At 39.0% G+C, this 14,809-nt stretch overlaps 2 protein-coding genes across 5 annotated transcripts in view; one reads left to right on the top strand and one right to left on the bottom strand.

The window, feature by feature from the left end:
- Positions 1-9,456, bottom strand: part of ptgfr (prostaglandin F receptor (FP)) — a 110,828-nt gene extending 101,372 nt beyond the window's left edge. Inside the window, exons 1-2 of one of the 2 annotated variants that reach the window (XM_062039419.1) lie at positions 9,307-9,456; positions 7,067-7,169 (exon numbers count right to left, since the gene is read on the bottom strand). The gene's annotated coding sequence lies outside the window, so the exon portion shown is untranslated. The remainder of the gene's footprint in view (positions 1-7,066; positions 7,170-9,306) is intronic. The other variant, XR_009824817.1, reaches the window with a different exon arrangement.
- slc44a5b (solute carrier family 44 member 5b) overlaps positions 1-14,809 on the top strand; it is a 69,775-nt gene that overhangs the window by 40,716 nt on the left and 14,250 nt on the right. For all 3 annotated transcript variants that reach the window (XM_062039415.1, XM_062039416.1, XM_062039417.1), the window contains 10 exons: positions 2,140-2,224; positions 2,356-2,440; positions 2,559-2,669; positions 6,342-6,402; positions 6,480-6,600; positions 9,041-9,124; positions 9,336-9,448; positions 12,714-12,845; positions 12,925-13,024; positions 13,097-13,189. In XM_062039415.1, the coding sequence (XP_061895399.1) occupies positions 2,140-2,224; positions 2,356-2,440; positions 2,559-2,669; positions 6,342-6,402; positions 6,480-6,600; positions 9,041-9,124; positions 9,336-9,448; positions 12,714-12,845; positions 12,925-13,024; positions 13,097-13,189 (985 nt within the window). The remainder of the gene's footprint in view (positions 1-2,139; positions 2,225-2,355; positions 2,441-2,558; positions 2,670-6,341; positions 6,403-6,479; positions 6,601-9,040; positions 9,125-9,335; positions 9,449-12,713; positions 12,846-12,924; positions 13,025-13,096; positions 13,190-14,809) is intronic.

The following is a 14,809-nucleotide window of genomic DNA, read 5'->3' as shown; positions in this document are numbered from 1 at the left end:
AACACATGCTTTTTCTTTTTTTAATGCATTTTAAATAGTAAATAAATGCGATCAAAAGTCAACTTACAATGGAGCCCATAGGAGTCGCTGTATTCTACCTATAAAGCTCTTAAAAAAACATCCAGACACTTCCATTAAGGTTTTATATACATGATCTAAGTATATATGTAATGTAGTAACAGGCACATTTATAACAACATTTCATATTCACGTATTTTGCCTCTTTGTGCATTAATTTCAGAAACACGTCACAACGTTCGCTTAATTTTTAACTACATCACTGATCACTACTCACTGCAGACTTCATCAGAGCCAACAAACATAAAAAACATCACTTACTGTACAATGTCTGCTGTCATTAGGATGCCAATGTTCATACATTCCCATTTAGATGAAGAATGACTCATAATCCTTGCAACGAAAATTGTGGTGGAACCAAGTGTCTTTTCGTGTCGTTTTCGCCATTCTAAATTGGCTGTCAAGTATACAACTTGTCGGAATATGTCCTCATGCTTCCACTATCAAGTTCAGAAGCATGATTTATAATGTAGAATAAACTTGCACATTCAAGGAAGCGATGAAGCAGCTCACCAGTCAAGCTAGCGATCACCGCGCCGCTATAAATAGTTTGTCTGCGTTGGCACTTATAACAATATTCACTAATACTTGATTAATATTCAAGGCACAAAATGTAAATGCAGTATTGTTGGCGGCTTTTGAATGGTTATTTATTGGGTTTTATGGGTGGAATAGAAGACCTCCCATTGGCTCCGCTGTAAGCAGACTTTTATTTACGTTTATTAACGAGTTACAATGCATTAAAAAAAAAAAAAAATTGTTATGTTTCTCGTAATAGGCAAAATTCCAAACAAATAATAATTACCGTTAAAGTGCGTAGAATAAGGTGCACAATCTATTTTGTGTCTCTGTCATTAATATGCAGAATATATGCTGATCATTAAAACGGCCACAATACCGGGAGGAGAAAACGCAAATATTTGTATTTAGTTTGTGCAATGTGATTTATGAATACACATCACCGTTTTCCGAGCACTATTTTGCGTTTTGTTTAGCACAACATTCCCGAACGTGGTAAATATGTTCCACACCCGGCTGCATGATCAGTGCTTGCGCTGCGAAAACGATGGACAGATGATAATCCTCTATCTTACACGTGCGTGTGTGTGCCTGTGCATGTGTGTCAACTTCATTTTAAAATGTTATAGCTGCTGAATTACTTTTTGCAATGTGAAGATCTGATAAGTCAGAAAGAGATGATACAGTATTATCTCCTCACAGATGCTACATGGTGGTTGTTTCAGCACACTGCAGGTAGTCCTGCGGGATTCTTACAGGAATGAGGCAAAAATGCAGGCAGACCCACTGTGGAACACCGGAGTCTAAACTTGTGACTTGCATAACTGAGGCGCTCCTCAAGGCCCCCTTTTAAGTCCTCTCCGTTTTGGTAGTTACAAATGTTTTTCGTAATGTGATTTATGTAACTGAAGCTTTTTACTTTGTTCAACTTCTTTGAGTTTATTAGTAGTGTTCCTCAAGGTTCCATTTTAGGTCTTCTATTTTTCATCATTTGGACTATTCAACTGGTGGCCTATGAGTTGAGTTAAACATTTTTGCAGCAGATTCTTGAAAACATTACAGTGCTGTCATTGAAATCATATTTGACTTGCTTTTTTGCAGAAAGTCCTTAATCGATCAAAATCGAACAAAATCATGAATTGATTAACGTGGACCCCGACTTAAACAAGTTGAAAAACTTATTCGGGTGTTACCATTTAGTGGCCAATTGTACGGAATATGTACTGTACTGTGCAATCTACTAATAAAAGTCTGAATCATCAATCAATCAAACAATCAAATGTCTACCGTAGAGCACGCTTCTCCAGAATATGCAAAATAAGAATAACAGTGAAGGGAGAAGTCCACCCCCTCCGGTCTTTAGCTTTTTGGAAATGTGGCCCCCAAAACAATTTAGTTGAATATCCCTGCAAAGCAGTGTACATTTTGTTATGCACTGAAAATGACTCACACCCATTAAAGCTGTCAATGGGTGAGTAGCATGATAAATGTGTCTCACAGTCAAGTTTTTCCTACATTACATGCGCAATGGTCTCCTTTCAGCCTGGATCTACGGCGACCCTAGGAGGGTGACCTATCCAACCGACAGCCAAGGGCAGTTCTGTGGCCAACAGGGCACTTCTAATGCGTGAGTTTCCCATCTTTCCACCGTTCAGTCGGCCACTCATCATATTTGCATTCGAAAGAGCAGGCCAGCACAATTCACAAAGACTTGATTCATTTGTAAATAAACCTGACACCTCTCCTGGTCGTCCACAGAAACAAAACCATCTTGCTCTACTATAACATGTTGAAATGTGCCAACCCTGCAGTGTTGATTAACCTCCAGTGCCCTACAACCCAGGTAAGACTCCGATCCGCCCAGCCAGCACACTTTATGTGTGACTGGCGCAAGTTCTCTTCCACACTCGGGTATGCAAGATTGATAGGCCTGCTCGTTAAGAAGTATGTTTCCTCCCCAGCTCTGTGTCTCCAAGTGCCCTGACAGATTTGCCACGCTTTTGACTGCCCACAATATCCCAGCCGACTGGAATTATTATAAGCAATTCTGCAAACCGGGCTTTAGCAGTAAGGTATGAGTTTTTTTGTTAATATTTAGTTATTCAGGAGATCTTGTCAGTGGAAACAAAAAAAACCCAACAAGCACACAGTTTGGACAATGCCTCGGCTACGCAAACGGAATATTCAGTACATTTGAACAATCTAATGAGATCACAAGCACTCTAGCAAAAACAAGTTATATGATTGTAGACCAACGGGTGCACTACTTGGCTACTACCAGAGGAGGCGCAGCTGATCCAGTCTCAATTGGTTTGCCGTTTTAGGCTGTGCCCATACTCAGTTAGTTAGTGACTTTTATTTAACCAGGTCCTATACCCATTGAGACTCAAAATCTCTTTTGCAAACCCAGATACAATTACAGTTACAAATCACATCAATACATTGTACCCTATTTTTCGGACCATAATGCACACCGGATTATAAAGCGCACTCTCTATGAAAGGGGTCTGTTCGGGTCTATTTCCATACAAAATTATAAGGTGTCATATTGATAATTTTTTTCTACATATAAGACTTCTTTTTGGGCTACATATACATAACATGTAATGGTGGTTCTTTGGTCAACATGTTGCTTAGATTATGTTTTAAGACCATCTTCAAGCCGCTTTCTGACCGTCTTCAGGATGCGCTGTTTGTGTGCAATCAGCAAGTAGCATTAGGTAAGAAAAGTTGGTTTTGCATAATATGGCGAAACAAAACTCCAGATAATGTCTCCTGATTGGTGCCATTTTGGGGTTTTTACACACACCATAAAAATACCCGTATTTTCTGACTACGGTAGCCATAATGTGCCGACAATCTGCCAAGCGGTGTGGCTTCGTAACTTGCGCTCTATAGAGCGCTATATTTTAAGTTTTAGTGTTGCTTGCTTACGGGTACGTGCTAGCGTAATTTATTTAACACGTATCTCTTCTGTGTGACTACCATCTACTGGTCTCACTTATTATTACACCATGTACCACACAAAATTGGTTCGAGGTCAGTAAGCACAACCACAATGAATACATACATAAGGCGCACCCGGGTTATAAGGTGCACTGTTGTTTTTTGAGAAAATGAAAGGATTTTAAGTGCACCTTAATGTCCGAAAAATACAGTAATCATAATCAGCTTTCTAGTTTTAAACAGCCCCATATTTGACAGGTACGATGACGTTTATCCAGGATGAACCTGCAAATATTTTTAAAGGAGTTTCGCCTAATTTACGTAATCTATTCCTCAGACCGGAAATTACTTACTCGAGGTGGTGACTTTAGTAATTAAGAGGGAACAAGGAAAGGGACAAGCGGTAGAAAATGGATGGATACAGTAGGTAAGAAGGCAAGTCACACAGAATGGCCTTGTAAAAAAAAGTAGGTACCATTGTTCCAACCTAAAATTGTGCAGAGAAGGCCACACAGACACTGTCATAAAAGCTACAGTGGTGAGTACAAAAACTTAAAGCGGCTCAACTTGCTCATAGTTACATTTTTCAAAGCAAAACATATACCAATTGGCTAGCTTGTGTTACTGTTAGTGGTTTTACCACAACACATCAATTGTCTATTTTTTTCACAATTACAAAGTTTATGTAATACGTTCTTTTACCGGCCTGAATAAAATGACTGGTGTTTACGGCGGTCACTCACCCTAGCTCAATGCGCAGGGAGTGCGTGCACACGTGCAAAAACAGCCCAAGAGAAGCAACCAACAATTTGCAGTCATGTTGTTGTTATGATCAAATATACATTCAATGACAGCCAACAGTAACTATCCAAATCGCTATTATTACCTAACAACACCCAAAGCTAATGCGCGTGAAAGATGTGACTTTTCTAAACCAAAAAATATAACATCACGACTAGGGTTGTCCCGATACCAATAATTTGGTACCGGTACCAAAATGTATATCGATACTTCTCAAAATAAAGGGAACGACAAAAAATTTCAATTTTGGCTTTATTTTAACAGAAAATCTTACAATACCACAAACATATGTTTCATATTAAATTAAAAGGCATTAAACACGTGTTCTTCTTGTTGCACTCAAAGAACAATTTACAATTTTTCAATTTACATACAGTCTTCCATAACCAAGGATTAGGTTAGAATATAATAAAAAGCTTTATTTACATTATATTAAATGCTTCATGATTTATGGTTGCCACTCCTGGTCTATGCTTCAAGCAAATACCATAACCAAAATAATAAAAACTTCTCAGTAGCACACTTCTACTAAATATCTCTATGGAAAACTGAGATGTATTTTTGTCTTTAAAAGTTAACAAAACATCCATCCATCCATCCATTTTCTACCGCTTATTCCCTTTGGGGTTGCGGGGGGCGCTGGAGCCTATCTCAGCTACAATCGGGCTGAAGGCGGGGTACACCCTGGACAAGTCGCCACCTCATCGCAGGGCCAACACAGATAGACAGACAACATTCACACTCACATTCACACACTAGGGCCAATTTAGTGTTGCCAATCAACCTATCCCCAGGTGCATGTCTTTGGAAGTGGGAGGAATATGAATATTTTAAAGGAAAATGGGTATACCTAGACTATGTTTACACTGCAAGCCAAAGTGGCCCAAATCAGATTTTTTAAAAAAAATTTTAATGATTTTTTCCAGCTGACTGTTTACACTGCAAGTAAAATTGGATTTTTATCAGACTGTAGTGTAAACGCGAATGTGACCTCGACATCACTAGCATGCGCAGTGCAATAAAGTTAAAACAAAGGAAGTTGACTGGGAGAAAGTCACTACTACTACCGTACTATAAAATAAAATAAAATAAAAGTCGCTGCACCTTTTTTAACCTGAAAAGAAATTGTATATAGTGTAATATATTTGGGAGGGTTCCAATCTTTTTATGGCTGTTCAGCAGAGGAGACGCAGATACCAATGTGGATCTACGTGAGCTTTATTTTTCAACTCGCATGTAAGCAAATGCGCCACAGCGTCAATTCCGGTCCTTCAACAATCGCTATTTCTACGGAATGGGAATATATATTCATAAATTACAGAAGGCCTATTATGTGCGCACTATTGACAAGTGATGCACCGAAAATTTGGTTGTCTTAAATAGACTTTGATCACCGAAACCGGATGTTGTGATGAAAAATTCACTTCCGCGAGTGACGTAGCCCGGCCAAAGCTGACGAAAAAAAGTCCCGTACAGGTCGCATTCAGGTTGCATTTGGTTTGAAAAGATCCGATTCCATTATGTGGCCTGAATCTGATGCCAAAAGATCAGATTTGAAGCACTTTGGCGCGTTTAGACTGGCTGTGTCACTTGAGGGCAAAACAATCTGATTTGGTGTAAACGTGGCCTCAGTCATATTAATCAGGAACTTATACGTCACTGATGCATCACTCAGTCCTTTTTCTGTCAGCTGGCAGCTGCTGAGTGCCAGTGCATGGGCATGGTTGTGCCGTCGGTAGTGGTGGTGTGAGATCCAGAGTGAGATATTGTGTGGGAGCGTCTTTAGAACTCAAGTCAGGTGCAGCTGAATCATTGATCAGCCTTCGCACATCCACTCAAGTATGTTGGTCGTAGTCACATGTCCAGTGCTACCTCGTTTTTACAATTTTACTCGTAAATTGAGGTACCACCATATATGAAGTTTGTTTATTTTTAGGGTAATGATAATGAAAATTTCAGTGTTTAAGACTAATTGTGTTGTCTTTGCTTCCCATTAGACATCTCTAGAAATCCTAAAACATGATGACTGCCCATCCATGATTGTGCCAAGCAGACCATGTAAGGCTTTCACAGCATCCAATTCTTTACCAAGATGCTTAAAACCCTTTTTTTTCCTCCAATCTTTATTTTTTCAGTTATGCAGCGGTGCTTCCCAGATTTTAACAGTTTAAATGGAAAATTAACTGTAGCCAACAAGACTACTTTTAATGACGGAAGCGTCGACCAAAGCGTCACCAATTTGAAAACCGCTGTCAAGTAAGTAACGTCTACCGTACACCACAATCATTTTAACTGAAGAGGCTGAACACCCAGTTTGGCTGAAGTATAAGAATGGAACCTTTAAGGTTGAACACATGACATCTTATTTTATTTATCTTAATAAGCAAAACAAAACTATTGTCTGTTCCAGGATCAGGATCAAACTGCAATAAAACATTTAACTGTACAGGCAATGCTTTAGTTTTTAGTCTAAAATTGAGTCCCTGTAATGATTAAAAAGGAATAAAAAATAATCTGAAATTGGAAGGCGTATCGTTTTTTAACATTAGGCTGTCGAGGCTAGCTCTGTTTGTAGCTCTGTGTTTGAACAAAATGAGTGATTCACCAAATTTCCACCAATTAGATATTTCGGCCGAAAATGGCCAAGTTGCCAAAAGACTTACCAGCAAAATAAAATCAGAAGTTGCAATGTTGTAAGCAGTAGGGAAGCAACGGTACTTACCATTTGGTCCGGACTGAACGGCACAATACGCATTATGGAGCTTGTGTGTGACGTAATGTCCTCATCGTTCTGCTTATACCCCCTCACATTGTTATAAGTGGAGCTTAGAAGAAAGAAATGATAATAATTATAGCTAACACAGGCATAGAAGTTGAAAGACAACCATTTGAAGGAGCAGCAACTTCATTCAAATGCACTTTGCAACAGACAGTGTCTCACTGTGTTGCTGTGGGGAAATGTTTATGTTACTGAACTATTGGTCTAGACTGGAAGAATAAACTTCCTAAATGTCTAAATATTTTTTGTTGCTTTTTGTTTGTATTTGCTCTGATTCAGCTATTTTGATACAACATGTAGTAAAACAAAAACAATTTTGAGTATGTGGATGAAAACTTTTTGTTCCTAAAATGATCATTAAACTTGATTTTTGCGTTGACACACATTATTTTACAATACCTACAGTTCAAATTTCACTTTAATTTATTTTATTAGATATAAGATATTTGAGTTTAAATTTAAAAGTATGCAATTTGGGTCAGCACTTGCCATTTTCCAAACCACTGATGAGAAGCACTGATCTATACAAGTAATCAAAGAACCTTTTGTGATTGTTTTATTCTTAGCTAAGGATGAATATTAATGTTTGCAATTGTTATGCTTTAATTTTAGGGGATTTAGCACACAGTCATAGCCATAAATGCAATGGTAATAATTGGCATACTCATTTCTGCTATTGTTTCTGATTTCGGCCTGGGGTTTCCTCATTTTCGGTGTTTCGGATTGGCCAAAAATAAATAAAAGCAGTCAATGTCCAGTTCCAATCCCTCACGCACGGTCCAAAAAATAATCTTGTGTCAATCTCGTCACACTCCTGTTAATGAGCTGCTTAATACATAAGATGCTCTCAATACTGTCACCAAGGCAGCTGCTCCTGCCCCAAGGGAACTGTGGACAGGCATGACAGAGTAGGACTCCCAGCGTGGCCATGTAACCTATTGCCAAAGAAACCTATTCCATCGTACACATTCCAAGTCTTTTGCATTTTTTTCGGCTAAACTTCGGAACTTTGAACATTAAAAAAATGAAAATCATGCATTGCAAACAGTAAGCATGCTTATGTTTGACACTGACTTTGAAACTGCTCAGCGCTATGCAGCTCGTAGTGCAACAGTCTCCAAAACAGTTTCTAGTTCTTTTTTCAGTCGCTTTGTGGAACCTAACCTCCTCATGACCTGCCAATGGCTGCCATACCAAAGAACTCTTATGCCCACTTCCTTACACTGACTAAATGGTACTTTACTGTAAGTGCCAGCCCCTGTAGAGTGCTGCAGTGACCTCTAGTGGACACAATCAGCACTGATGATCACAACAGAGCATCACAATTGCTTTCATCAGTGACCTGCAGGCATATAATTTAGAGTGCTTGGTCATGTGTTTTTTTGCTGGATGACTTTCAGCCTTGACTCACAGGGACAACAGCTTGTCCTCAATTTTCACCTTTAAATAGCCTTAACATACACAGTGTAGACAAACATATTGGGACACATGCCACAACACCTGAATTGAGGTGTACAAATGTATATACATACAGTTGTGGTCAAAAGTTTACATACACTTGTAAAGAACATAATGTCATGGCTGTCTTGAGTTTCCAATAATTTCTACAGCTATAATTTTTTTGTTATAGAGTGATTGGAGCACATACTTGTTGGTCACATAAACATTCATGAAGTTTGGTTCTTTTATGAATTTATTATGGGTCTACTGAAAATGTGACCAAATCTGCTGATTCAAAAGTATACATACAGCAATGTTAATATTTGGCTACATGTCCCTTGGCAAGTTTCACTGCAATAAGGTGCTTTTGGTAGCCATCCACAAGCTTCTGGTTGAATTTTTGACCACTCCTCTTGACAAAATTGGTGCAGTTCAGCTAAATGTGTTGGTTTTCTCCCCCCTCCTCTCCCATGACAGTGGTATATCCAATCTGATGAATGCCCAAGATTATGGCTTGAGGATCTTTGAGGATTATGCAAATTCCTGGTATTGGATCCTCATGTGAGTTTACGTAAAATGTTGCTACTGTTGAACATTGTGTCGTGTTTCTATATCATTGAGCATGTATCAAGTATCTAGAAGAATCAAGTGGTGAACAAATACATGTTGTCATAAAAATGGGTGTTTCTAATGTTTTGCCAAATTAATAGAAACAGCATGATGTACAGTATTTGGTGGTGTACCTAAGGTTGGGACCAATGCTTGTATGCAGATCTCTGGTCATAAGCATGTTGGTCAGCCTGTTCTTCATCCTGCTGCTGCGCTTCATCGCCGGCGTGTGTGTATGGATCATCATCGTTGGCGCCATCGTCGCGATCGGCTATGGTGAGCAAACATCTATGCGTGAGATTTCAGTAAGCATGTTAATGACAGTTTATCTTCTCAAATACAAATATTAAACATAGATACACTACCGTTCAAAAGTTTGGGGTCACATTGAAATGTCCTTATTTTCGAAGGAAAAGCACTGTACTTTTCAATGAAGATAACTTTAAACTAGTCTTAACTTTAAAGAAATACACTCTATACATTGCTAATGTGGTAAATGACTATTTTAGCTGCAAATGTCTGGTTTTTGGTGCAATATCTACATAGGTGTATAAAGGCCCTTTTCCAGCAACTATCACTCCAGTGTTGTAATGGTACAATGTGTTTGCTCATTGGCTCCGAATGCTAATTGATGATTAGAAAACCCTTGTGCAATCATGTTCACACATCTGAAAACAGTTTAGCTCGTTACAGAAGCTACAAAACTGACCTTCCTTTGAGCAGATTGAGTTTCTGGAGCATCACATTTGTGGGGTCAATTAAACGCTCAAAATGGCCAGAAAAAGAGAACTTTCATCTGAAACTCGACAGTCTATTCTTGTTCTTAGAAATGAAGGCTATTCCACAAAATTGTTTGGGTGACCCCAAACTTTTGAACGGTAGTGTATACTAGAGTCAGTATACATCTTATATGGCAGTACAGTAATCCCTCGTTTATCGCCGTTAATTGGACAAGATTGCAATCAGTTAATTTCCGCGAAGTAGTTATTTATAAACGACAACGGATATATACGTTGTGAAATGAGTTATTGACACAGAAATATTTTGTAAATGTTAATTTACATACCTTAATTGATTCCAAACGGTGTTTGTAACACGGCAGTAAAACGTATGATCATACACAACATAAGTCATCGTCATGGACCAACTAGCTGCGAAAGCCAGCTTTTTAATCAGCTAAACAGACTCAATAACTCCACATTATGTGAGTTTACTGAGGAATTTATAAAACTGAAAATATTTACAAAAACAATGCCATCGTAAGTCAATAATACTAACACAGACACTAGTAGACATGTTTTTAGTTAGTGCTAATTACGCTAGCTTAATTACATTATGATAGCGCGTACAAATATGCATGAAAACACTCCTACAGACATCACACATTGGACGGTTTAGTAAGTATGAATTGTTTTAGTTAAATTGTGAAACTTACAAACGTTGTTTGATGTGATGAATGAAGAATCCTTTAAGCAGAAACAGTAGGGACTGTTTTAAATTCAGTTCAAGGCAAAACAGGAAGTACAATTTCAGCTCGCAGCACATGCAGTGAGCGTACTCGTCCAAAAGTTGATGCCATAGCACAAACAATAATACACCTTTTCAGTCCTATGCTTGGGAGGGTTTAGTGAAAACTATTGAACACAAAACATGATGGCAATTAGGGAAAAAAAAAATCCATAAATTAGCTGCATCGTTTTATAAGCCGCAGGGTTTAAAGCGTAGGAAAAAAGTAGCGGCTTATAGTCCGGAATTTACGGTAGTATAGACCAGTGTTTTTCAACCACTGTGCCGTTAGATACATTCTGGTGTGCCGTGGGAGATTATCTAATTTCACCTATTTAGGTTAAAATATTTTTTGCAAACCAGTAATTCTAGTCTGCAAATTATGTGTTGTTGTTGAGTGTTGGTGCTGTCTAGAGCTCGGCAGAGTAACCGCGTAATACGCTTCCATATCAGTAGGTGGCAGCCGGTAGCTAATTGCTTTGTAGATGTCGGGAACAGTGGGAGGCACCGTGCAGGTCAAAAGGTATCTAATGCTTAAACCAAATATAAACAAAAAGGTGAGTGCCCCTAAGAAAAGGCATTGAAAATTAGGGAAGGCTATGCAGAACGAAACTAAAACTGAACTGGCTACAAAAACAGAATGCTGGACGACAGCAAAGACTTACTGTTGAGAAAAGACGGCGTCCACAATGTACATCCGAACATGACATGACAATCAACAATGTCCCCACAAAGAAGGATAAAAACAACTGAAATATTCTTGATTGCTAAAACAAAGTAGATCCGGGAGATAGCGCTCAAAGGAAGACATGAAACTGCTACAGGAAAATACCAAAAAAAAAAGAGAAAAAGCCACAAATAGGAGCGCAAGACAAGAACTAAAACACTACACACAGGAAAACAGTAAAAAACTCAAAATAGGTCACGGCGTGATGTGACAGGTTGTGACAGTACACCTACTTTGAGACAAGAGCTATATTGATTGGTTATAGTTTAAAGTCATTTTGCAATATAGTTTAAAGTCATATTGCAACAACAACTTTTTATTATCAACTGAGTTTCGTTTTTAAATGATTTCTGCTGGTGGTGTGCCTCCGGATTTTTTCAACGCAAAAAATGTGCCTTCGCTCAAAGGTTGAAAAACACTGGTATAGAAGACCATATACACACCATATTGATCTTGGTCGACACCACCAATATACAGTATGTATCGATCTGCCCTCCTTACAGTACGTGTCGTTTGTGTACTTCTGGCTGCGACGATGCTGACACATCAACAGTTACCAGTTGCTGTATTATCTTCTCGTTATTTTCCTCATAATAGCTGTTTACTTTCTGCTTTAAGGTGCTTAACTTTACTAAGTACTATTTCTTCTGTTGTTTCAAGCCAGCTTAGCTGCTAGCTAGCTGAGCTAGCATGCCTGGTTCTGCTTGCTCTCAGTTTGTAACATGTTAAGCTTTGTCCTAATACCTGATTATGATACTTAAGATGCTAAAAAATGCAGTTCATTTACTGTAATGGAGGTGACTAATATTAACTTAGGGTAGTGTCTCCAGGCTATGTATGGAGATACACAATTAGGTGTGAGCTGGTCAACCGGGAAACTAAAAAAAAAAATAGTATATATGACATCTGTAATCGTTATTGGTCAACTGGGAGACTAAAAATAAATATAGTATATATGACATCTGTGATCGTTATTAAAAGGCATTCATCAGCAATGGCAATCAGGTACTTTTCATGAAAATTGTCCGATACTGGTTGGTGGCCGATAGATCAGCACATCCCTAGTACAAACCTTTTAAAAATGTTTCTTTTGGAGAAATTTGCCTCAATATTTTAAAATTTTTGTTTACGAACCCTGTCCAGGAACCAATTAAGTCAATGGAGGTTTGCCTGTATTGCGCCTTGGGAAGATGTAACAGAATTGGTGAAACAATCACTTTTGTGAGGGACTGTATTTAACCACATCAGATCACTTGGCATAGTGCCCACTTCTCAGTGGTGAGCAATGTGTTGTTCCTATTACGTCAGGAATTGGCCACTGCTACTGGGAGTACAGCAGGCTTAGCAAGACGCTGGACGCAAGCGTCACCATCTCCGACATTGGCCTGCAGACAGACTTCAACGTTTACCTTCAGCTCAGCCAGACGTGGCTCATCTTCAGTATGTAGCAACTCTACTGCTTGTTTTCCAACTCGTACGCAAACAAATTTGATCTCAAATGTGTCCTCTTGTGCTAAAGTGATCTTGCTGGCCGTGATCGAGGTCATCATTTTGATTGTGCTGATTTTCCTGAGGCAGCGGCTCCAAATCGCTATCGAGCTGCTGAAGGAGGGAAGCAGGTTGGTAGTCGTTTTCATACATGCTGAACATGGCATTTGATGTCGTATCTCTTGTGTTATTGTTTTTTTCAGGGCCGTAGGATACGTCATGACGGCTCTCCTTTACCCCATCTTCACCTTCTTCCTGATTTTTGTTTGCATCGCTTATTTTGCAGTCACAGCAATGTATCCTTTTGGTATTAGTACTTATATACGTATGTAATAAACCGTATATGCATTTACCTAAACTGCAAAGAGGAAGGGCCGTTTCTTGAAAATAATTGAAGACTGGCAAGTTCATTTTTTAACTAATAATTTGGAGTGCACGAGAAAGTGGAAAGGAAACCATAGCTGTCTTTGACCACTTGGTCATTTATTAACAAGTACAGTGGAACCTCGATTTATGAACTTAATTGGTTCTTGAACAGGGTTCGCAATTTAAAAGGTTTGTGCAGTGAAGCAAATTTCTCAATTAATAACAAATTTATATATGGATAGGGTATATCCATCCATTTTATACCGCTTGTCCCTTTTGGGGTCACTGGACCCTATCTCAGCTGCATTCAGGCGGAAGGCAGGGTACACCCTGGACAAGTCGCCACCTCATCGCAGGTCTAACACAGACAGACAACATTCACACTCAATTCACACACTAGGGCCAATTTAGTGTTGCCAATTAACCTGCATGTGCATGTCCTTGGAGGTGGGAGGAAGCCGGAGTACCCGGAGGGTACGGGGAGAACAAACTCCAGAGCACAGGATCGAACCCAGGACCTTCGTATTGTGAGGCACACGTACTAACCCCTGTAGCACTGTGCTCCCCTGAGGTGGCACAGGGACAGCATGGGCTCTAGCCTTGACAAAAGTCCATATTTTAGTAAAGGTTTGTACACTTTGAACAGAATATATATTAGATATACTGTATAGACGGACAAAGACAGCGCTCTCTGGTAGGCTGTAGGTGTGTTACAAGCGTTTTAATTTGTTAATGAACACAAGAACCTGTGTAAATATTTCATCTTTCAAGGTGTACACCTGCGGCTCCAATATATGCACAAAATATTTTTACAAAAATTAGGAGGGTGCAGGTTAAAAACAGGTGCACTCCATAGCCGGAAATTACAGTATTTGAGAGAGGCTAAATTTATTGATGGCATGTGAAGCTCCATAAATTAGCATAGCAAGCAGAGCAGTCCCATCCCATGATCGGGATCCGAATATTTTGCCTTTTTTTAACTGATCGACTAAGAGCTGCCGGGCTTCGCCGATCTTTACAGCAGCTATGTCCGAGTATTTACATGGCTAAAGATTGTACTCTCTTTCAAAAGTGATGCACACTCAGCGAGACACAATTGCATTGTTACACACATGCAGGAGATGTGTGCTTGAATTCCAGAACAGAGGGTCGTATTTGAGAGTAAGCCACGTCGTCTAGAAGCCGGCTTCTATGATACCAATCCTCACCACCATGGCGGGAAATACAGTTTCTTCCAAATATCATTATCACTGGAGAACTGGAGAAAAAGAAATGTCCAAGTAGTCTACACACACACCGAGTACGACGACACAAGAAGCTAACCACTGAAGTTTTAATAGGTAGAAGTTATCAATCCACATGTCGATACTATCAACACCCAGTATGGTATCAGTGTAGAAACGGTACTGAAGTAATTACATGTTGGTTGATATATCTTTTTCTTATTTTTATTAGAAAATGTATTTTTGGGGAGTAATTACATGTTGGTTGATATATCTTTTTCTTATTTTTATTAGAAAATGTATTTTTGGGGGTTATTTGTTACTGTT

The sequence above is a fragment of the Entelurus aequoreus genome, linkage group LG27 (assembly GCF_033978785.1).
Source record: "Entelurus aequoreus isolate RoL-2023_Sb linkage group LG27, RoL_Eaeq_v1.1, whole genome shotgun sequence".
Taxonomy (NCBI): Eukaryota; Metazoa; Chordata; class Actinopteri; order Syngnathiformes; family Syngnathidae; genus Entelurus; species Entelurus aequoreus.
The sequence above is the reverse complement of the archived record's forward strand: the minus strand, read 5'-3'. Positions and strand labels throughout refer to the sequence as shown.